Here is a 24,706-nt window from a genome sequence, read left to right on the forward strand (position 1 = left end):
TCGGAAAATATGTTTTTTCATGTAAAGTGCTTATTCATTTTTTTTATTTTTATTATTATGTTTATGCACTATAAGCACTTGGTTAAGGTTAGGGAGAGATTGTAGTTGAACACAGAAAAAAATTCAGTTACTGCAGACACAATATGTTTATTTACACTTAACCAAAGTCTTTCCTTAATCTTTATCAAAGTGCTTTCATTGCTCAAACCTAAACACAGATGGGACTGTGGATGTGAACCCTGGTCTCTGACTTGACAGATGTGCACCCTAACCACCCTAACCACCTCTTGGCAACTCCACTGCTGTTAATGAATAAATCACTTCATTCATTCAATTGACAAAATAGTTTAGTGGTGTATGACCATAATTTCTAAGATACAGTACATGGTTGTGTAATGATGTAATTTGGAAATGTTGCTGGAGTTTTTGGCATTTTGCCTTGTCAGTCTAGAGATAGGTAGGAAACATGGAAAGAAAGAGGAGTATGACAGGCAATAAAGGTCCTTGTCCAAAGGCCTGAAGCAGGATTTGAGGTTATTGAGGCAATTTCAGGTTAAACCCTCAGGTTTTCAGTCCTATGATGGTTCACTTCTTACTAGGGTAAATCACCATTGTAACTTATCCTGAACTCCTAATTTGCTGGGCAGATTAACTTCAGAGCATCAGATCAAAACCAGATTCCTGGAAAAGCTGAGTCATCATTCCCATAGAATTCTGATGGGAACAATAGAGTTTACAATTAAGTGGTGAATACTAAAGAGCAGTAGATAGTTTTATAAATGAGTCAAATATTTTGGCTATTCCAGACCTTGCATGTGCCCACTCTGGTTTTCAAACAGAGCTTCAAACAAACAGGAGAGTTTATCTCACTAAATAAATATATCATAACTATTATAGCTTAATTTTAATCGAACAAAGATTCTTTAATCCCGACAGGATTCCTGACAGTGTTGATACTTTTGCTCTTCTTCAATCACTGCAGCTCAGAATAACAGAGACTTTATGATGATGACAGGAAATAAAAACTAAACAATGTCTTTTTTGAGGAAAATTATCTACACACTGTTAAATATTTTCCCATGAATATAAATGAGCATTTCAGTCAGATTAACCTTATCAGTCATCAACAACTTTTCCTTTCATCTCTGCTTTGGCAGAAGCAACAGTCTGACATTACTTTAACTTTTATTTTTATTTATTTATCTACATCACATATTCATAATAGTTTGTTCATCCTCACACATGAGAGCAAAATGAATCAGTAAGAAAGACAATAACTGATGTACTTATTTACAGTATATCCTTAGCCTGACTTTAATGTGATCATATTGTTTATTTCACCTTGTTGAACATCACTTTTGGATTTTGCCATAACCGAAATTACAGGCAGGTATCACGGTTTATTCTCATATGATATAAAGTACTTTATTCATTGTTCTGACAATGTTTATAATTAAAAACAAAAAATTTATCCTGGGTATGTAAAACTTGCTTTGTAATACAGGCCTCTGGAGTCCATCTGTGTATACTGTAGGTATGTGGTATGGGTCTGAGGTCCTGCTGCAGGTTGTTTTTCATTATTGTTGTTTTGTTTTCAGAAGCTAATGTCAGTGTTCCATCAACAAGAATATTGACATTCTGGATTCTTGGCAAAATCTGTGGCGCTCAAGAGGGTGGTGATTTAAAAAGCCTTTATTTTCTCATGGCTTCATTACAACAATAAAAACATGCCTCTGTGTTTCAGCCATTAGGCCTTCTTCAGGGCAAGTATAAAATGGCCACCTTTGGTCTCTTCCATTTATAAAGGTAGCATTAGTCACAGGATCAGAATGGATAGAAAAGTTGTAACATGACAGGTCCAGGCAGTCATATGGCACACTATCTTCACTCTGCAGGTGGACAAACAATCACATGGTCAGCATGAACAGGTGTAATCCATAATTCAATCAAAATCACAAAATCAACCATGTGAAACAGAGAGAACAAAAAACAAATTGATATATATACACATAACATCTTAGAACATCTCAATATTTCAGTACACTCAAAGAAGGCATCAAATAGTTTTTAGACTCACTTTCTCAGAGGCCCAAAGAATCAGACTCCTCAGTCAACAATATTTATGAAGAAGCAACTTTTACAAAAAAGGAGCAAAATCAAATTCCCCATTTAAACCTGGGAATCAAATAGCTTTCAAAGTATACATCCAGAACAATTCTCTTTGTAAGAGCCATTTTGATCTGTCTCCACCCCTTATTGAACTTTCTATATGTTGAATGCAAGACACCTTTAGTGGGTTGCAACTACCATGGCTAGCCTCTTTGTAATGTAGAGCCAGTATTGGGGGTTAACCAGTCCTTATAGCACACACCCCACACTGAAGAGCAACAGAGGGACAATTTTTTCCCCACACCCAAGCAGCACTCCTTGCACTTTGTTTTTCGACTTAAGAATATTGACATGTTCAGAGCGGTGAAAGATGGACTGAAAAAACAATCTCAAATGAATTCTTGTAGGGAATTGCGTAATATAAAGATCGCGTGACACAAAGTGCTCTGATTCACAGGTTAATGTGTATATTTCTGAATAATACCAAATATACCAAATCTTACAAGTTACAGGATATTGCCAGATATTGCATTTCTTCAAGTTTAAAACATGTCTTAATCCATGTTTCCAAAAACAACAAAATCATGAAATATAAATAAAAAGAGCAAGGAAGACAATGTTTCCAAGTCTGGTCATAAAACTATGAAGCATTTATAGGTCCATTTCAACAACTTAATGATCGTTCCCTGGGGGAGAAAAAAAAGTGTTATTTAAATCTCATGTTATAGTTATGAAGCCAGTAGCAATCAAGCATGCCATACCATGAATATCTCTCACCTTAGCATGCATACTTTGATGTAACTAACAAGGACTGACAGGTGCTGTTGCAGTGAAGACACCCAGCTTTCATGAGTACACTGATGAATACCTGGTGTTGTCCTCCATCTCTAAAGCATAGTGAGTTTCTTAACATACACATGGATTATATGGAGCAATAGAGACTTTTCTACTGTCCCACTGCCCCTTCAAAGAAACATAAAGGCAACAGTCCCCTATCTGGTGACATTTTGTCGCTGGGTTCCACGCATTAAGATGTTTACTGTTGCTGATTTAGTAACGAGTTGTGTAACCCTGCAACTGAGGATTTAGTAACAGCAGAGCCACTTACCAAATTAAATCTACTATGTTGTACGAAGTGAAATTGCCATTGTCATTACAGAAAACTGAGTGGAGTCATTCAAACATGACAATGACAAATAAAATTGCAGAGTGGAGTGTGAGTCTGAAAGGGTATACTTTCTAATCAAATCTACTGTAATAAAATTAAGATATTCTTCATTTTAATTGACCCAATCTGAAAACACTTTGAATAAAGCAGTAGTTTGACATTTTGAAAAGTATCCTTATTTGTTTTGTTGCCAAGAGTTAGATGAGAAACTTGATACCACTGTAATCTGTCTGGTGAATATAACGCTATAGCCAGCAGCTTGTTAGTTTAGCACAAAGAAAGCAAACAGTGCAGTACAACTAGGCTGGCTCTGTCCAAAAGTAACAAAATCCACCTATCACCACGTACAAGGCTCACTAATTAACACATTATATTTAGTTTAATAAATCTGTACAAAGATTGAAGTGTTGAAATAAAAGGTTAGTTCCACAAGTCTCTGCTATTTACTAGGACAGAACCCACAGCCAGGCTAGCCATTTCCCCGTTTCCAGTCTTTGTAGCTAATCAGCTTTTAAAAGCATTCATTCAGATTAGACTAACTGATATTCATTTTTTGACTCTCCAAATCAGGTTGCATTTGTTATATGATTACATCTTCCTTGACTGACTTAGAATGACTTGGTATGTCGTAATCATGAGAAACCAGAATTATGCGAGACATAATTTCTTTGTCATTGTTTTGAGAAAACAATACTGATCAGGAAAACAACAACAGGAAATAAACCTGAAGCCATAAACAGTGTTTACTGTAAAAATGATCTGGAGTATCCAGGAACAGACTGCTAGAACAAATCAGTTACATCAAAAGGAGCTATGTGTGCGTGCCTGGCTTAAGATCAGCAGTGCTGGAACAGAGCATCCTACATTTCTCAGTGACATCATGCCAATCAATTGTCAATGACAATGCCACAAGAAAGGTGTACAGGCCTATCAAATAAAAATAATTAGAAGTTGCTTTGTCAAAAAATGGAGATAGATGCAGGATAATAAAAAGAAAACAGCCTATTCACAGAAATGTAACCACTCTGATCAAATTTGAAAAAAATCATTCCTTGCACTGCACCTGTCAACTAAGATTCAGGTCTCTCAAGGGGACTTTTATACTCGTTATAAACAGCTGCTTCAAAACCTGCTGTCCACATGAAAAATGGGTGGCATTGAAAGTGCATCTAACCTTGTGCTTTTTGATGCAGGTCAGATTAAAACTATGCAATTTGATATCCGCACAAATGGCCCTATTCACAATATATTTCCTATTGGAACATTTCCTTTACACCGTTAGTACCAGCAGATAGCAGTAAAGCACCAGCCAGAAAAGAGCACAGCATATACTGAATACTGTATGGTGTTCAGGCATGTCTGTGGTGCTGAACCATCGCTTGGAGGATAATCTACAGTATATATATATATGAAGCAGGTCATACAAGGAGGACAGGCTATTAACCAGCTCACAGTGGAACCTCCCTTTCATGTGAAACTATTCAACATAGACATTACGACATCATAAGCAAATGCTATCAAACAAATACATGTTAACTACAGTTCACATACCTGTACATTGTGGGGGTTGATCACTCCACCGATTTCCCTCACAAACTATTGCAGCGGCACCCTTTAATTTGAAACCATGGTAACAGGAGTACTGGGCAACCAGTTTGTCACATCTAGAGAACAATATGAAATCTCCGTTCTTTATCTTTGCTGGAGAGCCACAGTGCTTCAAGTCTGGAATTGAGTGATAAAAGTTTTTCATGTTAATGTGCAGGGGAATGATAAAATTCAAAGGAATGTATGATTTATGACAAGGATTAGCCCAAGTGTCCCAAGCCCACCTTCGCTCCTTTCTTCTCTCCAAGCTTCCAGATTCATCAGTGGTATATTATTGCAAGAGACATAATCAGATGGGTATTTCCCAAATCTAAAAGAATCATAGGGGACTTCCCTTAAGTCGGTGTTGTCACAGATGATCCGGGACAGAGAACCTTTTAAAAGCTCAGCCCTCTGTTGCTGGGTGAACATACCCTCAGCCTCCCACCAAAACCTGAAACATAAAAATGGTTGATCTACCATCTAAAATTAAACTTTTCAATAAATATGTTGAACTGAAGCCTTTTTTTTTCCATTTTTTAAATAAACAAACATTAATATACCTATCTCCATTACGAAGCACTTTCATCTGCTTTCCAATCAGGCACGAGAAGAGGGGACCCGTTCTTGAGCCTGGCAACAAATTTTCAACAAGTCCTCCAAGCCATACATCGATATTGTCAGGGTGTTTGTATAGTTTATGTATCTTCTCAGCAACCTTGTTGTTTCCCACAACCTCTTTGAGATCATCCAGTGTCTTAACACGCTTCAGTCCACAGAACGCTCTCCAATCATTGTATCCTGGAAAGTAATTTCAGCACAATATAAATTAATAATGAACATATTTATTCACATTTTGCTTTCTTGTCAAGACTAAGATGAGAAGCCTGACCACTCTCATGTCTGTAAGATAAACACAAAGCTAGAGCTAAGCTGTGGTTAGCTTAGCTCAGTTGGAAATAGAGGGAAACAAGGAGTTAGATGTCCAAAAGTAAAAAAAATAAAATAAAAAATCCACCTACCAGCAGCTAAGAAACTCACAAATGAACATGCTATATTTATCTCATGCAAAAAAAAAAAAAAAAAGTGTTTCACGGGGGTTATGTTGCAGACTATTTTTGGCTAGCACAGCGACTTCATTAGATATGGTTATAGGCTTCCAGCTTATTTATTTTTCTCCATCAGGAAAACAAAAAATAAAGAAAGATATAAATGTTAATTTCTGACTATAAGAGGGGCTGGTAGGTGGATTTTGTTACCTTCGGACGGAACCACACCAGCTGTTCCTCACCTGTTTCCTATTATTATGTAAAGAGCATAGGCTGTAAATAAAGATGGACGTAGCCTCTGTGACATCATCCACAGGTTTCTGAAGAGTGGTTTTGAAGCTCAGATTGGTCTGTTGCCCTGACAGCCGCTGTCACCGTCTTGCCACTCAAAGCAGCATGCACACATGCACGCACGCACGCACGCACGTACGTTAGAGCAATATTAATAGCTTTACGGAATCAGTAAAATGGTTTCCAGTAGTTCCGCATAGGCACACATGTATGAATGATATGTCTATCAGCTCACTGTCTATTCAGTATCAGGGCTGTTTTTGTGAAAATGATATGAAGCTCCTATATTTTGTAACCAAGTTTAGTTTAGTGGCTTATGACTTATAGGGTTGGTACTGCATTTTTCACTTCTCATTGTCATCACCATGAAGAACCAGTAAGCAGCAGCAAACTTCAGAGACAAGCTGCCAATAGGACTGGATGCTGTACTCAATGGCTGTTAACATCAGACTTATCAAATGTATCAACACAAAGAGCTTAAAGAGTGTTGACAAAGGGAGTGAAAGGAACTGGCTTTTAAGCTTTGAGGATTAAACAGGGTTGATTGTTGGTTGTCACTGTGATTTGGCAGGCTTAAGTGAACACCACTGAACACTGACTCACAGCCAAGGACTTACCTGGGAGAGCGTGATCTCGCCCTCTCTGCAGGTTCAGTGAAGCCAGGTCCATGTGCTGTTGTATATTAAGGACGACAAGCCTCTCCGTTGTCTCCTCTGGCATCAGCATGTTTGGGCTAACAGCTATTGCTGCAGTTCCAATTATGCCTCTCAGGATTGGTTCAATTCCACCTAAACAAAAACAGCATTTTTTAAGTTAATCAGTCAACATAAAACAGTGGAATGCAATAATATTCTAAGTGCACATATCAAGAGTAAAAGATTTTCTGTTAATATTTAATTTCAAAGAATTTGGATATCAGTCCAGTTGGTCTCAAAATGTAAAATATCAAAAAATTTAACCAAAAAGACAACAGGATACAATGCATAAATATATATACACACACATATATCTGTAGATATATATAACAGTTTCATATATATATATATATATATATATATATATATATATATACATACATACATAGTAGTTGATGGGTACACTTTTCTCTGGATAGAGCTCTTTATGCTGGTTAGAAAACAGATTTGTGTATAAGCTTGGATCGGCTGCTTCCACTGGGCTTTCTGGCGTCCAAACAGTTTCATTGGAGCAAATAGGATGAATGGACCATTGGGGATGAATGTTCTGTTTATCATAACACATAGTTTCATAACTTGTGTTGTGTTAAAAATCACTGACCACTGTATCACTGCAGTTCAAGGTAAGAACTTAAGCCACTGAAGGTCAGCAAAAAGTGTTCAGTTGCCATATAAGGTAAACGTTTCTTAGTATTCAGAATTATTATCATTCAGCTTTGTCTGTTCAAGGACAGATCGTGTTTACCTAGAATTTCCAAATCAGCATTTACCCTGGCCCTATGAATGGAGTTCATTTCAGCGTCTAATCTTCATAACCGGAAAAGCCAAGTCATAGGAGACTGGGTTGACATAATGACAGAATGCACCATTTGAGTTGATAGTAAGTGTCTCAGCGTTTTAACATTACACTCTTGACATAATGTGTATACTGTGCTGATGGACTGAACTGATGAATATTTTTGTTTGGATTTTTGTTTAGTCTATTTTCATCTTTATTTATTGCATTTTGTATCTGGTTATTTGTTTTCAATTCTCTTAAAAAGAAAAGCCAATAAAAACTAATATAACAAAAGATATAGAGAATAGAAAAGCAGAATCATTGTGTGCATGTGCTAGCACCTTTAATCTGTCCTGCTCATAATCTCAAGGATAGGTGACCTGAGTTTTGAAACTGATTGCGCTGCATACACAAAGAGGCTCACCCTTATAGCATTGTGCTACGTCATGGAGTGTTTGCAGCATATTGTAGTCTTTTGTAAATAGTGCTTCCAAGAACTTAATGGCGCTGTGACCTCTAATGTGCACAGAAGTGAAATGCAGCTGACACAGACAGGATGAGGAGATGCTCCTCAAAGGCCAATGGCTCTCTCAAAGATAAATGTGGATTGATCCGTGTGCGTTTAGATATTTGGCAGCTCCTTCATGTGTGATTGACTGTGGATTAGCAGAAGTGACTGTAGTAATGCAGAGGGACTGTGAAATGGTGAGGTGAGAGCTGAGCTTTGAAGATGAGAAGACTAGACTTCTCTATCCTTCACCTATGGTCACAAGCTTATGGCAGTGAAAAGAGCGGTCTCTACACTGTGGATTAGAGAGGTAATGATATCCTTATTTTTCAGCTACAGTAATTTGGACTGATAAAAAATTGTGGTATACAGTTGTCTAATGGGTTTATAAAAAACTAGAGGGGCACTCTGAACACAGACCTCTGCCATGGCCAGTGTCAAACAACATACACCAGACTTCAGAAAAAATAAAAATAAAACAAAATTCATTGTATATAATCTGGATGTGCCCCAGCCCATGCTCCATCCCTCTACCAAGTTTGGTGCAATTTAGTTCCGTACTTTTTCTGTGGTCCTGCTCGCAAATAAACAGCTTTGGCAAAGGTAATGATGCATATTGAAGTTTTAAAGCAGCTATTATGAACAGTTTATAAATGACAACATGAGAGCAATGTAATAATGTCATATAGAGAATGATAATGATGGATCTTCAGCTACCCTCAGCTTTACATTGTCTAACAGTCTGGCCTCCAACTTTATTGTTTTGGTTCACTGAGTCTCATGGTGCCGTTTGAGGCAACAGCAGGCAGCTGTTTTCAGCAAAAAAGCTCGAAACAAAAAAGAACCACTGTGTACAACCTGCTCAGCAACAAATAGTCGACAGAAACAGTTAGAGACTAGCTGGTGAACATAGTGGAGCATTTAGCAGCTAAACACCAAAGAGTAAATATTGGGCTTCTATTAGCCAGATGGACAAAAACTGACTCCAAATAAATGATCTTGTTGCTCTGTACTTTCTGGATGTGTTTAAGCAACCCTTTCCTAACAAGTTGACAACGTCAACTTAAAAGGTGATGGTCGTCCGATGTCCTAAAGGTTAAGGTCCATACCAATGGGCGAGATGGGCCTTTGTCATATATAACACCCCTCCCTCTCTGCCTTTGTTTCCTGCTACTCTACAGTAGAAGGCATGTTGTTTGACATACTACTGAGCTTTAATAGTTTGGTTACCTATAAGTTCCCCAGAAGTAGATGTCTCTTTTCTACAGTAGCTACTCCAGCGGGATAATATCTGCATTTTTTTTTTTCTGACTCAGTGACAAACATTTGAAATAATTTATATAAAATTTAAAGACCCTCCAGACATGTTTTAAGACATAAAAATACCATACTTTGAATAATTTGAAAAATCAGAGGAGGAGGGGTTGTATTACCTTCTTAAAAATTCTCAAAATGTCATCTGCTCCTCATATTTTTCATTTTATACAGTTGACTGCTGGACACTGGAGGTTTCAGGTCTCCACATCGCATATGTTAGTCGCATAGTGGACCATGACTGGCCTCCCAACTAGTTGCCATGTCACAAAACCCTGCTTGTACACCACTTAAAGTCTGATTTAAAGTGAGCACAAAGAAACTTTCCATTTCATGAGATGAATGTGAAAACGGCCTCCAAGTATCGAACTGCCCATACATCACTGTGCACAGTGAAGGTCAAACATCCAAGTGAAGCAACAATAACCAAAACACACATGCTGAAGGGGGGGGGGTTTAAGTTTAGTCCAAAAGCTTTAGGGGGTTTGACCTGCTCACCACAATATATGCTGCTTTGCTGCAGTCTATGTTAACTGAATCTCCACCACAGAGGTGGTGAGTGCAAAGTTAGCATGACCCATAACCGGAGTGGTCACAATAAGGAGAATAAGAGTCTGGTTGAAAAATATAAGGAGTAGTTAGCTGTAAGTACACATTTAAGAATGCATCTCCTGTATATGATAGATAACGTAGTATCGTATGCACAAGTAATAAATAAATAAATCATGTACTGATAATTAGTTGAAAAGGTTCCTACAGTGTAAAATGGATTATTACACCTTCTGTAATGAGTCTCCAGCCACTGGGAGGACATTAGGTCATGTACTTGGTCTGATATATTGCTGCAGGTTTTCATAGTCTATTAGACAAAGATATATGTATTTCATGGTCTGAAATATGTGAATCAATAGAATTGTATGCAACTAATTGTTACACAGAGACAGACATTCAGCACCGAAGCTGACCTAAATAAAAGGTAATTTTTTATTCCTTCCACATTCCGTCTTTTTACGGTGCATTTAGTGCGCTTGCAGGATATGTTATTAGCTCCAATAGGCAGCTTCATAAGCGTGTACTGACCTTCTTTGACTATTCTCCACGGACTGAAGAAAGTGTTGTGTAGTCTCAAGTGGGTTAACTGCTCATGCTCCTGGAAGCTCTCGTTCAGTCTCCTGAGGATTGGAGAGATGGTAGCGTGGCCGAACCTGAACGCAGCAGTGGCAAACACGTTGGAGGCAGAGGGGTTCGTAGTTGGATCATAGCCCCCATAGGGTCCAATGTAATGTTCAAAAGACTCTGGGCCAATGATTTTTGGAACATAATCTCTCATGGTTATGATCTGGGGAAGAAAAAAAGAGAGAGGGGGATCACAAAGAATCAAAAGAATCTTCCACAAAGTCATAAAAGAATATCTCAAATCTAAGGACAGTGTGCATCACTTGCAATTTAAAGCCACACATTGTACCTCATGGAGTTTGGATGATATCACTTGACAGATAACAACATATCCAGCTCCAAAATATAGTATCTTGTGAATGTGTATGCATGCAGCTTGGACATATGAATGCACATTTGTTCCCTTATGGGTCACTGCAGAGAATTTCTGTCCTCATCACTATTTATAAAGGCCTCAGTTCACCACCTGAATCTTAACACATGCAGTATCACACAAAGGCATATGCACACACAGATTCAAATACCTACACCTTAATAGGACACATTTAGAGTCAGCTTAAGTTCCAAAACTAAGATCTAAAACCTGATAAATTCACCTTCTGTTGCTCTGAAGATAACTTTAAAGATATGAAATTGAGCTGCCTCTAATCTGGAGTAAAGACAGTCTGTTTAAGATGAACTTGTTAAGGCAAGAATGATTAGCTGAGATGACTCACTAAACAGCGAGAGTCTCAGACTTGCACCAATCATCCACAACAACAACAACCAACAGTTGAAAACAGTACCAATAGGAAACTGCAAAAACAATTCAAATGTAGTGCTCTAATATGTGCTTGTTATGTATTAGTGATCTACAAGCAGAAGTCTGCACAAACTGAAACTGATGCAGAACATGTCAGCTGTGACAGGAGACCACGGCTTAGACTGACTTATGTTTAGGCAGCAGTGCTTCACATAGTTCTGGTCTCATATGAGGAGCAGTCACACCAGACTGCGATGTCAAGAGCAGCATTCATCCATGCAGTGGTGGAAAGTAACTGAGTACATTTACTCAAAAAAAAAAACTATTGGGCACAGAGGGTCTAATGCAAAATACTATCCAGTTGCATTATTTTGGAAGTGAAGGATCCAGAGCTTTGGGGGCATGGTGTATACTATGCGCTTAAAGTTGAACTATCTCAGCCTCTGCCGCTTCAATTTAGATACTTCTGTTAAGTCCCCTGACTTAATAGAAGTCCAATACCAAAATACTTTCCCTTCTACTACAAGAAATTAGCTAATTATATTTTACAATGTCCACTTTTGCTTTATGTTGGATTTAACTCTATGACAGGTAAGCTCATAAATGCAGAGCTGTTCAGCAGTCAAGTCTTTTACTTAATGGACCACTTAAAAACTAAATACAATGTAATGATCTTGCCTGTCCACACTACATAGTAAAGGGGCAATATCATAATCCTGCCTTAAAATGTATACAACTTTGCTCAGTTAAGCTCAAATAAATCAGAATCTATTCCACTGATCACATTTCCCTCCACTTAGGTTCTCTGTCCTCCTGCATTGAATCATATTGTAGAAATCTCACTTGTTATCTTTGACAAGCTTAATTGTAACCATCATGTGAAATCTGTTGACCAATGTTTTCTCCTCTCTTCATTATCCATGTCTTTATTAGATCCTGGTTATATTACTGCAAATTGATGTATTCCCCCGGTGCTAGACAGTTAAAGCTGACATACAGTAGCATGTGCAAAAACAGGTACACATCCCCTGGCATCCACCTCATAGCACCAGACTTGAACACTTTTAACTTTAATGCTTCATTTCCTGGCTAATTGTACACTACCCTTGGCCTGGAAGTGGGTCTTTTTATTGGTTAGCAATTACTGCCACAGCACATATTTTAATGCATTAAAAGTAATGCTTTTTCAGTGACTTGTCAAGAATAATGCAGTATGAAAGCAGAATCCTACATTATATTCGCCCTGTGTGAGCTTGTTTGCTGGGAACACAGCTGCCTGAGGATTTAAATGGGGGGGCTTGGTGAGGTGTTGGGATTCAACCATATGGACCGACAAACTCCAACAATGAGCTGAAAGCTGCAAAGGGCTGCAGAGTTGGGTGGTTTTTTTTTCCCCCTCTGTGGGATTGGATAATTAGTAAAGTTTTCACATCATAGGCAGATTTCAATTCCAATATTAAGAATAATATACATTTGCAATATGCCTACTACATTATATTAGGCATGTCTTAATCATCTAATAGCTTGTTATGTTTATGAAATAACAGTATATAGCGGAGAGTTTGTTATTGTAATGCTTTACTTTACATGGAATGCCTGAACTGTCTCTCAGGCTTAAATTTAAACTTAAACTTGCAACCACAAGTGCTTCAGCTTTAAAACTCAGCTGCCACAGCTAGCAGCACTGCCTTACAAAGTGTACTTTGTAATTGAAGATTGTTGATCAAGTAAAGCTGAACAGGTTAGAGAATTTGTTATGCCTAAACCATAACTTGGCAATTAGATTACACTAGTCTTTTAGTGGCAGTTTTCAAAAATCCAATGAAGCTTAGTGGGTGACAACCATGTACAATAATTGAATCCTTGCTTGCAATAGAGCCATTTCACAGCAGACATTTTGGTGAGCTAGTTTCAGAGTCCTGGTAAGGTGCAGGCTGGCTCTCTGTCATGGCTCACTGGGATACTTGATCACAGCTTGATGGCAAACTCACTGGCAAAGGATCAAAGGAGCTCTAACAAATGAAATTATGCTTGTGGCTCAGTGATTCTAGTGAAGTGTTTTGCTTTCATTAATCTCTGTACAGCACTTAAAAGCCTATATCCAAGCCTGCCGATCTGTTATCTTTTGTCACAGGAAGTCATGTTGAGCCTGTGCTGATGTGTATAACTAGTGTGCTTATTGACTATTTGCCATTATACAGTATATGTAAAGTGGGGCTTGTCTGTAGGAATCATCTACTGGTCGTTGGGCAATAAAGTACAAACTTTTTGTCAAAGTCAACACTCTTCTCTTGAGAAACACAAACAGAGCTTTCTTTATTCTTCATCTCAACTTTGAGATTTTTTTTTCTATGAGAAAATAGATAAGGTTACAGTCTGCCGGTTTGCAGCCTGGTCAGACCAGATAGCCCCTCACTTTTCACTCCACTTCCAATACAAGGATTTTCCAAGTCGGTCATGGTTATAGCTACAGTATGTAAATCCCCTACAGTACCTGCCTTTTATGCTTATTTAAAAAGCCCCTCCACCTTAGACCCATCTCTTTTTAATATTGTAAATCTCCTTCCTTTGGTATTGTCCCCGAGTCACCTGAAAACAGCAGCTGTTAATCCATTGCTATAGTACAATGTCAGCCCCCACAAAAAATCTGAAAGATTACAGAATATTTTCTCTCTGCTTAAAAAAACATGTACAAACCTTCACAGCCTAGTACCAGAGTCACTGGTCCCCCACAGTAGAAGCAATGAATCATTTGCATTAAAACATGTTCTGTTCATTATATTTTACGAAGAATGCATCACCATTAATCATGTTTTCAGCCTACAGGTAATGGAAATAGCTGCTATCAACAATCAGTCATTGCTGCACAACCTGCCTGTCATCCATCATCACTACCAGGAGAACTAAAAAAGTAAAAACAGCAACAAAGCCCTGCTGTGTACATAAAAACATGCAGCTAATAGTTAAGACAGAGGAATCCATGTGTCTGCTAACTGGTATGAAGTTTGAGTGTTGTCTTTGCACAGAGACTGTTTATATGATGAAGGATTATCACCTGTCAGTCTTTGACAGTTTTTACTTGGCTCTGACACCCGCCTTGTTATGAAGAGCCTTGTCATACGAGCATACAGAGATGCGTCTAGGACTCGTGCTGAGTAAAGCTACATTAGAAGCATTGGGTTCAAACAGATATTAAGAATAAGAGGCCATTCAAAGAGGCCAATTTGAAACAGAGGAAGTTGTTTGATTTATAAAAGACAAAAGAAAATAACTAAAACCAAGGTTAATATCTAAGTGATATAAACCATTTTTCAATTCGACTTAGCAAGAATCTGCAGGACAAGAATAAAATGTTGCCTAGCTTGTGGGAAAACTCCACAATTCAAAACAGATTGTAAACCTGCGATTTTTTTGGCCACTTGGGTGCAGCAGAAACAAGCTGTAAACAACACTGACATACTATTACCTTAAAAGTTAATATGGTGAAAGCGTTAACATACAGTTGCCTGTTTATATATCCAACAGATATTGTATTGAGTAGCTAATATTACCCTCCATTCAGAGTTGTGCTTGTCCAAACGTCCAATAATAAATCTCTCTTAGCTCTGCTTTTGGTCTCGACCAACTCCTGAGGGAAATATCTCTTCAGATGCTAAATGCTACATCAGCTGAGGCCAACTGTTTCTGTCTGCTATATGGTGTAGTTTTGTAGGTTTTTAAAGCTTTTTCACTGAAAACAGCAGCCTGCTAGGCTGAAAACAACAACTCTCTCAGAGCTGTGAGAACATTAACAAAACATTACAGTTGCGGGACAGAGAACCAAAACAATGAGAAACAATTGAAATGCTTCTTAGAGCTGAGGGGAACTACAGAGATAGGTGATTGTTCCCTTTGCATTTGTCACTATGAGCAATATCTTTCACATATAATTCGTCATGTGACCAATTGTTTGTAGGAAAACAACGATTGTAGGTGATTTGAACACAGGCTTAGGGGAGTTGTTGGAAGCCAGTTTCAGGAACTGCACCATCACCACTGAGGTGATTTGTAAAAGATTCTTCTGCTGAGACTTTTGCAATGACAGCAAAGAAGCGGATTCCACGGCTTGTTGATTCTTACAGTCATCAGACTGAGAACAGCAGCTGTCAGGGTCACACAAGTTCTGAATCAATTATGAGAAGAAAGCTTCATACAGAAAAAGGTTTTCACTATTTAGCTTTATCTCATCTTGTTTTACTTACATTTCAAATCATAAATGCTACTAAAAGAAGCAGCCATGTCAGACTAACTCTAACCAGCATCTTTATCAGTGTTCACTATGAGTGAACTCTCCTTTAATATCCAGACAATGCATTTTAAATTTGTTAGCAAAGACATCACATGTTTTAAAATAACTGAGTCAAAGCTCATTCTTGACCCTGGAAAGTAGTTGAGAAACAATGTCACCACAAGGTCCATTTTGCAGCTGTTCTGCTGCTGTTGATCATATAATCTTCAACAGCAGATGGAGGTTGCACAGTTAGCATAGAATTGTTGCTGTTCAGATTTTCATTCAGGACTAGGTTGGCTTAAAAGCTGAGATTCATATCTGCTATTTCATGGCATGGAAGCTCATGTGATGTCATCAAAAGTTTTCAGAACTATTGCAAAGACACTTGAAAAAGGTCCCAAATGCAGACATTTTAGTACGAAAAAATGTGGTTCACTGATTTGACAAAGCAAATGAATGCTTACAAGTAGGTAAGGTACTCCAGGGTCAAAAGGCAACAAGGCAGTCCAAAACAGGCAAACAATCCAAACCCAAAATAAAGGAGATTGGTAAAGGTAATTATACGGGTAGTATGGGTAACACAAGGACTCAAGCCATGAACCATGCAGAAACTGAACATAATACTCTGGCATCTGATGAGGTGCAACACAAGGCTATAAATACACAGGGAAATAATTAACTGATGAGACACAGGTGGAACAGAAAAATGGCGGGAAAGCACAACGACAGGAAGTAAAACCACAACAGGCATAAATGGACAGTAATTTCAAAATAAAACAGGAAACACTAAACAGTCCAGGCAGGAACAAGGAGGGGCCTATCATGACAATGGACTTTGTGGTGAGATTGTTTCTCAGCTGTTTTCTAATACATTTAGCTTTGGCACTTTTTTAAAGTGAAATATTCATCTTGTGCTCATTTAATGGAATGTCGCAGCTGTTATTTGTTAACGGATGCCCTGTTTAATGATTCAATTTCCTAAATTAATTGTTAGCTAAAGCTAAACTGTCAAACAGAAGCACTTACAAGATGCTTGAAAGTAACTGACACAAATTACTGACCCTTGTTCAGCAGGTGACTCACCTTTAAGAATTCAACAGATTTCAGCAGAGTGTAGTTTATAAATCAGGTTTTAAAATTCTAACTTCGTCTTGTTATTGATTTTGTAAAGCTCTACTGTATTTCAATCATTGCTATGCACATTCAATAATAACTACAATAATTCTATTTTCATCTCTGCAAAGTCTCCAGTCAAGGCTTTTTTTCTCTGCATTGTGAAAACTGTAATGACCCTGAGTCATGATTTGCTTCACAACAGAGAGAATTAACAACTCATCAACAACCCTCCTCCTTACATACTTTATATAAGTTTGCCTTTCGTTAATAATATGTTATTGCAACTGACATCTGCAGATTATAAAATCTCCATACTCATAAAGGCTGAAATAGTTTGTTCCCCCCCAGGACATCATTTGTGTTCCTCAATAGAAACTTTATAGCAATTAGACAGAATCACTTTATTTTCATCACAGAGCTGTGTCTCTAGTGCAGTACATCCAGATTGTAGGATATAAATGAATCCACAACTTCTTCATGTGAATCACTCCGATTTCTGCTTGTCTTGACTCTGTACTAATCAGAGCATGACGTCCATTTGATTTCTTATCATTATCATCTCTGTATCACAATTGGCACTTACACAATGAAAGTTGATCGTCTTGCCTATTTAATGAGGTTTTAATGGGGGATAATGTTTTTGTTGGCGCTCTATGTGGTAGGAATTAGTAGGTATGAAATTCTTATAATCTATATAATCCAACAAAATCTGTTCATGGTTAAATTCATTGCAGCACAGTGACTACAGTCTGTAGAAAAAACCTGCAATGTCAGTGGTCAGTGATGACAGTGGTTGCAGCAGGAAACCATGGAACTATTGCTACAGCTGGCTACAGAAATAAAGCCATCTGATCTGATATGTCATCCCTATGAATATGACTACACAAGCAGGATATAAAACAAACAGAGGTGTTTTGTCTGTGATAATCTGAGGTGATTGTTTCTGGAAAGTCTGCAAGATCATGAATAAAAAACATTTAGGGCACTCACCTGAAGCCTGAAGAACTGAATTACGATACACAAGCTGTTTTGCATAAAGAATTGGCTGACCAAATGCCACTTTTTAAAAATTTCTGCACTTAATTTGAGCCCTCAGTGGGGTTCTGACAAAGATGGATGAATTTTTGATGTTACAGATGTTAGCACTTTGCTCCAGCTGTATAAGATATAACAGTTTTTGGCACAGAGCACGAGACAGAGAAGTGGTTGCTACTCTGCATGGCAGAAAACAAGACTGGTTATTTCAAATTGCCCAACAGTACAAACATTTCTAGCACTGCTCAATGAACTGTTAAATAGAGCTGAAACAAGTTGCTGATTGACAGAAAATTAATCAGCAATCAATTTTAATACTCAACTATTAATTAAAGTCATTTTAAAGACAAAATTGGTTCCAGCATTCTTAATGTGAATATTTAAGGTTAGATGAGCAGATAAATATAACTCTCACCAGAAATGTAAGAACATCAATGTCTGGTTTGAGTTACATGATAGATCTTTTTAATTAAGAACATTTAAAGTTGCTGGTAGGAGGATGTTTTTTTTTTTTTTTAATTTTGGACAGAGCCATGCTAATTCTTTCGCTCTGCTTCAGGCCTTTAAACTAAGCTAAGCTAACCGTCTCCTGGCCTGGAGTTGTTTTAGTCTTCTCACCTAAATCTTAGCAAGAATGCAAATTAATATGACACCCGAAATGTCAACTTAGGCTCTGAGAAATTGACTTTTTTGTGGCATGTCAGCACAGTTTTCAGTTATTATAAACTGATTTTAATTTTGGCACACTGAAACAATTTTAGTTACTAGTCACATACCTGATGCAGAGCTCCAATAATCTTACGGGTTTCTTGGTATATAATCTCCGGGCTCCAGTGATCGTTCATGCGTCTCAATGCCTCTGCAATTCGATTGTGTTCCCTAAGCCACAATGTATGCAAAGAGGCCAGGGGCAAACCCTCATTGGCCCGAGTGTCTCCAGCACTGAAACACTCCACTCTCTCCCCCTGTGGGTCCTGGAAGCACTTTGACGGCAGAGTGGCTACGAAAGGAAGGTAGGGTCTTCCTTTTGGATCCTTGAACTGTTTGTTGACAGAAAGTTTCCCGTTGAAGCCAGAGAGGTCACGGAGTAACCTCTCCATTTTTGGAGTGTGGCCATACACAACTGATGCATCTATGAACGATGTGATGGCGTTCATCTGTTGTCGCTGCAGAGCTTGTATGATATCTGAAGTGAAATTGAGATAGCAGACTGAGGTGGAGCGTTGGAAAGGCATGCAGCTTTGTGCAGCAGAGGACATATCACGGGTCTGTAGAGAAGATAAAATAATTTATAACAAGCTGCTTCAATAGCATCTTCAACTACTTTTGAGGGATATATCAAATTTATCTGTTGTTGTGATTATGGAATTTAAAAGAATGGTTAGATGTTAGGTGAGAAGATTGACCACTCTTATGTCTGTCCCTTGTGTCGCCTTAGCTTAGCATAAATATTGTGAAGCATGTCTGGCTCTGTCCAATGGTAACAGAACCCACTTACCAACAGCTCTAACTCCTCACCAATAAATGCGTTATATTTAATTTGTTTGATCCATACAAAAACTAAAGTGTAAAAGCAATTTGTGGTTTTAAGGAGAGTTCCTGTAGGTGTGTGAGTATTTCTTGGTTAAGAGCAGAAAATTTCTGGAGTTTGCTTTGGTCGTGCGGGAAGTCAGTAAGTGCAGGAAATGAGTCTTTATGCTAATCTAAGGTAAACAGTTGCTGGCTCCAACTTTATATTGAATGGACAGGTGTGAGAGTGGTATCAATGTTCACATCTAACTCTCAACAAGAAAGCAAGTAAGCATAATCCTCAAAATGTGAAACAGTCTCTTTTAAACACAGGACTGTGACAAGAGAGCAATCAAGACAAAGGTAAGCAAAATGTAGAAAGACTGTTGTGCTTTCAGTTTACCTTAATGGGAAAGCATGGATGCACATTTTCACATGTGCTCGAACAGTCCGTGAAAGTCAAAAAAGGAGAAGGGCTGGTGCTCAGAGGAGTCAAGGTTATGTCATGGTCGATGTACTGCCCCCACTCCACCAGCAGTTGAGAATAGAGGTCATCTTTACTTTTTGAAGAGCTCCTTATTATTTTCTTGCTGATGTCCCTTGGCTGTTGACACAGTGGGATTTGTTATTTTTGGGAGACAGTGAGTATTACGTTTACAACTGCATTTTCCACACAACCATCTCTGCAGTGACTTGCCATTTATCAGTTAGAGTTTTCATCATTAATGGAAATGAACATGTATTCTGGGGGGAGGCCTTTTGTGTTCCAGTCAGGGGTTATGATGGATGATAGCTTTCTTGTTTGTGTGAGCTAGTTCATTCTTTAATTCATTAACTTATGTTATAAATAGATAAATGACTTAAACTCAACAAAGGGGCTGTGATATGGCAAGTTTCTTTTTTTTCATATCCTAATTTATCCAACAAAAAGGACTTTGGCAACTGATTATAAAATGAGTAATTCAATATATTAAGCATCCAAGATATGATTTACTTGAACTCTTTTTATAAGAAACGGAAAAGTTAAGATCAAAGATTATTAAATATCTAAAAGACTAGTAAATCACAGCTCTTATATGTGGAGGTAAACTGCAGGCTGGATACAACTGATGCATATTTTATGAGTTCTTCCACTAAAAGACCTCACTCTCACTGTGTAATGAGTGCATAAATTAAAACTGAAATTCAATGCAAATATCAGTGTAACAGTTTCATTTGCTGTTTGAGAGAAATAATGTTTATCCACATGACTGGAAACCAACTTCTTTCTACCGCTTGCTACTGGAATAGTGTCTTTTTAAAGCACAGGCCATAACATTCAAACAGCAGCTGTAATCTATGTCATCTCGCACACACTTCTGCTCTTCCTAAATTGCTGTGGACTTTATCTGCTGTAAAACAGGTTAGAAAAATAAATGGAATGCAACATTAACTCCGGTTTGCAGGGCTAGCTCGCTTCATTTCTAATTTCTCCACCAAGACCTTTGTGTCCGTCGGACCAGCATTTTGTAGATTACCAGGGGAAGTTGGAATCCATTATGGAGCCGTCCTTGGTTCCAACCCTTGGGTTCGCTCTCGCCGTCTTCGTATTCAGCTGGAAGCCATCTGACCAAGTGAGTGTTGGCTGCTCCCCAGAGAGGATTTTGCCTGACAAAAAAGAATCATGAAGCGTGTCCAAAAATGCTGTAATGCAAAACAGTATATGCCATCACTGAATGCAACAGCATTTGTTTCCCTCCAAATGAACTGCAACAGTTTGAGATAAAAATCAAATCAATATCAACTTCTTATGCTAGGCTCGCTGACAGGGATTTGCTAAATATTTTCATACTCTCTATCACTGGCTTACACAATAGTGATTCAAATGAAGTCAGTGTTTTTGCTGTTGTGAACATATGAGGGTTTTCTTTCTTCCTTGGGAAAAACTATATACTGCATAGTGACTGATATGTTGTTTTTTCAGTAAACCATTGCTTGCTTATTTGAGTGGTTGACTGAAATAAATATAACAAAGAAGAACACAACATGTTTAGCACCCATTTAACACTGTGACAATGGACAGTTAAAGGAGGAACTGATCAGAAACATATTGTCTTTTTTATTCCACACTTTTTCCTTGTAAAACTTGTAAGTACATTACCCACAATGCGCTATCTACTGCCAACACTTCAGTCAGAGTTTGGGGTGTGTTATGATAGTAGCGGCTAATGTAAGCCTGAGCTGCTAACCTCAAGCAGAGATGAGGAGGGGGCTGCAGAGGTCTGGTAGGCTCAGTTCTTTCAGAACTGCCGTCTTCAGCCCAAACCGACGCTGACATCACAGAGCTTCTTCTGGAGCCACAAAAGGCTTCATACAAGCATTTTCATTTATGCAGTAATACTTCCTAACACCTGTAAATATACTAATTAAAGTTAATTTACAAATAGACTGTGATTTGGGTTAAAGCTCAGGAAAGCAAACATGACTTATCCTGTGCTTCAAGTCAATGTGGACTTTTTCACTATTAAACCAAAACCATGATCTTTTCCTGTCTTTAACCTGTAGTTGTTAAGAGTGGATATTATAGGAAAACAAATGCTGTCAGTGAATATCAGCATACACATTGTCCAGGTTGTCAGATACATTGATTAACAGTGTTTCCTCATTATGTCGGTTGAGAACAAGATTCTGGCGCCTCCATGTTTCCACCAAAACACACAGACATTTGCTGTTGTAAATTTGTTGTATATAAATATAACCTCTAGGACACAGGGCAGGGTAAAAGTAGCATAGGCACCAGTAAAATAATCATGGAATTTCAACTGCCAATTTTAAAATGAAATCATTCATTAAAATAGAATGTTTATTTTACTTGATCTTTGTAATCAAAGGGCACATAAAAGTAGGGCACAATAAAATTTTTTCATTTTCAAATTTGAAACTGCACCATTGCTGCTCAAACTGAATTAAAGAGAAAACTCTTAAGTATACACCAAAGTACCCCCATGCTACGATGAAAATGAAACTGAATGTGAAATGGATTTCTGCTTTTCAAATTGGCAGAAATTGTGCAACCTAAGTTTTGAAATTTCAAAAGGGAAACTGGGTGTTTGCATTTTTAATTTGAGAGCAGCGTCGGGCTGTGGTGGCTGCGGCTTTATCTCAACTCACTTATCAGAACATAATCATGTTCATTTATTCACTCAACATAGTTCCTGTCTGCATTATTGGTTCTTATACCATAATACTTTTTCATGCAAAGCAATATGGTTCTGGTTCTTTGAATATCAATCGGTTTGAAGTCAGTGGGCTACCTGTTATTGCAGATGCCAGATATGGAGCGGTACTTTGAGTTGAGTTGGCAGCCGGCTGGATGTGTTGGAGGAGGACACTGACACAGCTCTGCGATCAGCTCCACATCCTCCCATGACAACAACTCTAACGCAGAGACATAGGAGAGTTAAACAAGAGAAATTAAATGGAATTCAATTTTTCCGCACTTTACAAGCATATAAAATGTGAAAGTACACCCACTATCAAATGAGAAACAATAACTGTGAATATGCCTCTTTTGTCTTTTTAAATTTCCTTTATGAGGACTTTAGTTATTGCTCATATCCATTTAAATTATCCAGTGTTTTTGCAGACTATTAAAATTGGAAAAACACTGGCAGTGGACCAATTTTGGTTGTGTTAAAGTTGCTCTGACTCCATGGTGTCCAACTGTCTCTTAAGCTTTGTTGCACAGTGAGATCCTCCGGATTTAATGAAAGCAATTCTACCTGGAGTCGTGACATCCCTTTTGTATCTCTGTCTTGCTCTGCTCTTTAGGACTTTCAGAGTTGTTTGAAAAACCTCTGCAGCTTGGGCAATCTCCAGGGTCTCAGGCTCAGTTTGCCGATGGAATGCAAACATATGCGTGGAAGATGATGGTGCGCTCCGTCTGTGCACAGAAATTGACAGGTTTTTTCTTTCTTTTTTTCTTTTTGGAAGGTAGTTTTAGTTAAAAAAGAGATGAGATGTTAAATGTTAATTCATTTGATAGTTTATTACCGTTGTCTAGAGTGGAGTAAGGCTTCATTTACAATTTGAAGGCTCTCTTGATATGACGAGATAAGCAGTTCTCTAACAGTGGCGGCTGGAAGATACACAGTACATCACAAAACAGCACAAAGATCACTTAAAATGGTATTACATGCTCTCGGTCTGTACCAAAATATAAACTGTATACTGCAAGTGGCAGAAAGTAACTAAGTTTTAAGTATTTACTAAACTACTGTACTTTTGAAGTAATTTTGAAGTACCTGTACTTCTAGTATTTTGATTTCTACTTCTATTCTACATTTTAGAGAGAAATATTGTATATTAAATAATTAAACCAGAATACATTAAACTAGTTGTTCCCAACCTTTTTTCACCCTTACATCTTACTTTGTGTTTTGATTTCTACTTAAACCTCTCAGATGGTTTCATTTAAAAAACTGTTTAAGGCTGATGTGGAGAAGTAAAATTATCCAATATCATATCATATCATATCATATAACATCATGGTTGTGTATTTTTTCTCCCACCAAATTAATCATCTCATGGCCCCTCATTTCTATCTGGGGTCCCTTAGGAGAGGGGCTTGATCCCAAGTTTGGGAACCACTGTATTAAACTACTTTGATTTTTGCTGTACATAAAGTAAAGTAAAATCCCACCATCCGTGCTACAACAGTAAAATCCTACTCATGCATTATTGCATTAGTAATGAAAATGATATCATATATAATGTGTCACACACAGGGAACATTTTTCTGGATAACGAGTACTTTAACTTTCATACTTGAAATACATTTTGGTACATTTTACATTTATATTTATGTACTTTTACTTACTTTTATTCAATAGGATCTGAGTTTCTCTTCAACCATTGACTGCCTATCAAACCATATTGAATACAAGTGCTACATGTAGGATTTTAACTGTCAGTAAGCACTTATTTATATGTATTACGTCCTATACATATTTTGATGTATTTGAGGCATCACTACATCAATACACATAACCTAGAGTCAAGGTTACCCTGGCCTTATATGCAGCATTTTCACCTTCATGTCAGTGTGTCAGCTTTGGTACTAAATCTGCTGACTTGGTTTTAAACAGAAATTTGCATTTCAATACAAACCAGGAACAACATTCTTTTTTTCACAAGATATATAGAGAAAAAAAAAAAGTTCAAGGAGACACAAAAATGCTGATGACCCTGACATTTCCATGTGTTTATCTCCTTTCTCCAGGTCCACTACATATTTACCTCAGGAATGTGTAAACACTTAATTATGCTATAAAAGTAGTTATCTATTACATGCTCTGTCTTGCCACTCTATGATGTGACA

General features: G+C 37.8%; 1 protein-coding gene across 1 annotated transcript; it reads right to left on the reverse strand.

Moving 5' to 3' along the window:
• Positions 1 to 1,240: 1,240 nt before the first annotated feature.
• On the reverse strand, positions 1,241 to 23,241 carry tpo (thyroid peroxidase). Its single transcript, XM_022751112.1, has 11 exons — positions 23,109 to 23,241; positions 22,641 to 22,764; positions 20,865 to 20,994; positions 19,751 to 19,951; positions 18,615 to 19,106; positions 10,580 to 10,838; positions 6,822 to 6,992; positions 5,428 to 5,665; positions 5,110 to 5,318; positions 4,829 to 5,002; positions 1,241 to 1,889 (listed from the first exon to the last, which is right to left on the reverse strand). Exons 1-11 carry the CDS (start codon positions 23,239 to 23,241, stop codon positions 1,885 to 1,887), a joined length of 2,136 nt encoding a protein of 711 aa, XP_022606833.1. The 3' UTR covers positions 1,241 to 1,884.
• Positions 23,242 to 24,706: the final 1,465 nt, after the last annotated feature.

This window comes from Seriola dumerili, unplaced genomic scaffold, assembly GCF_002260705.1.
Source record: "Seriola dumerili isolate Sdu_G_001 unplaced genomic scaffold, Sdu_1.0 BDQW01000149.1, whole genome shotgun sequence".
NCBI classification, from domain to species: domain Eukaryota; kingdom Metazoa; phylum Chordata; class Actinopteri; order Carangiformes; family Carangidae; genus Seriola; species Seriola dumerili.

What these genes read in the sequence shown, in the direction of transcription:
- tpo (XM_022751112.1), bottom strand. Translation starts at nt 23,241, where the DNA reads ATGTTTGCATTCCATCGGCAAACTGAGCCTGAGACCCTGGAGATTGCC. An exon ending in ATCCATGCTTTCCCATTAAG is followed by an intron (nt 19,107 to 19,750) that starts GTAAACTGAAAG and finishes TCTTCTCTACAG; the next exon opens with ACCCGTGATATGTCCTCTGC. An exon ending in GTGCTTCGTAATGGAGATAG is followed by an intron (nt 5,319 to 5,427) that starts GTATATTAATGT and finishes TTTATGTTTCAG; the next exon opens with GTTTTGGTGGGAGGCTGAGG.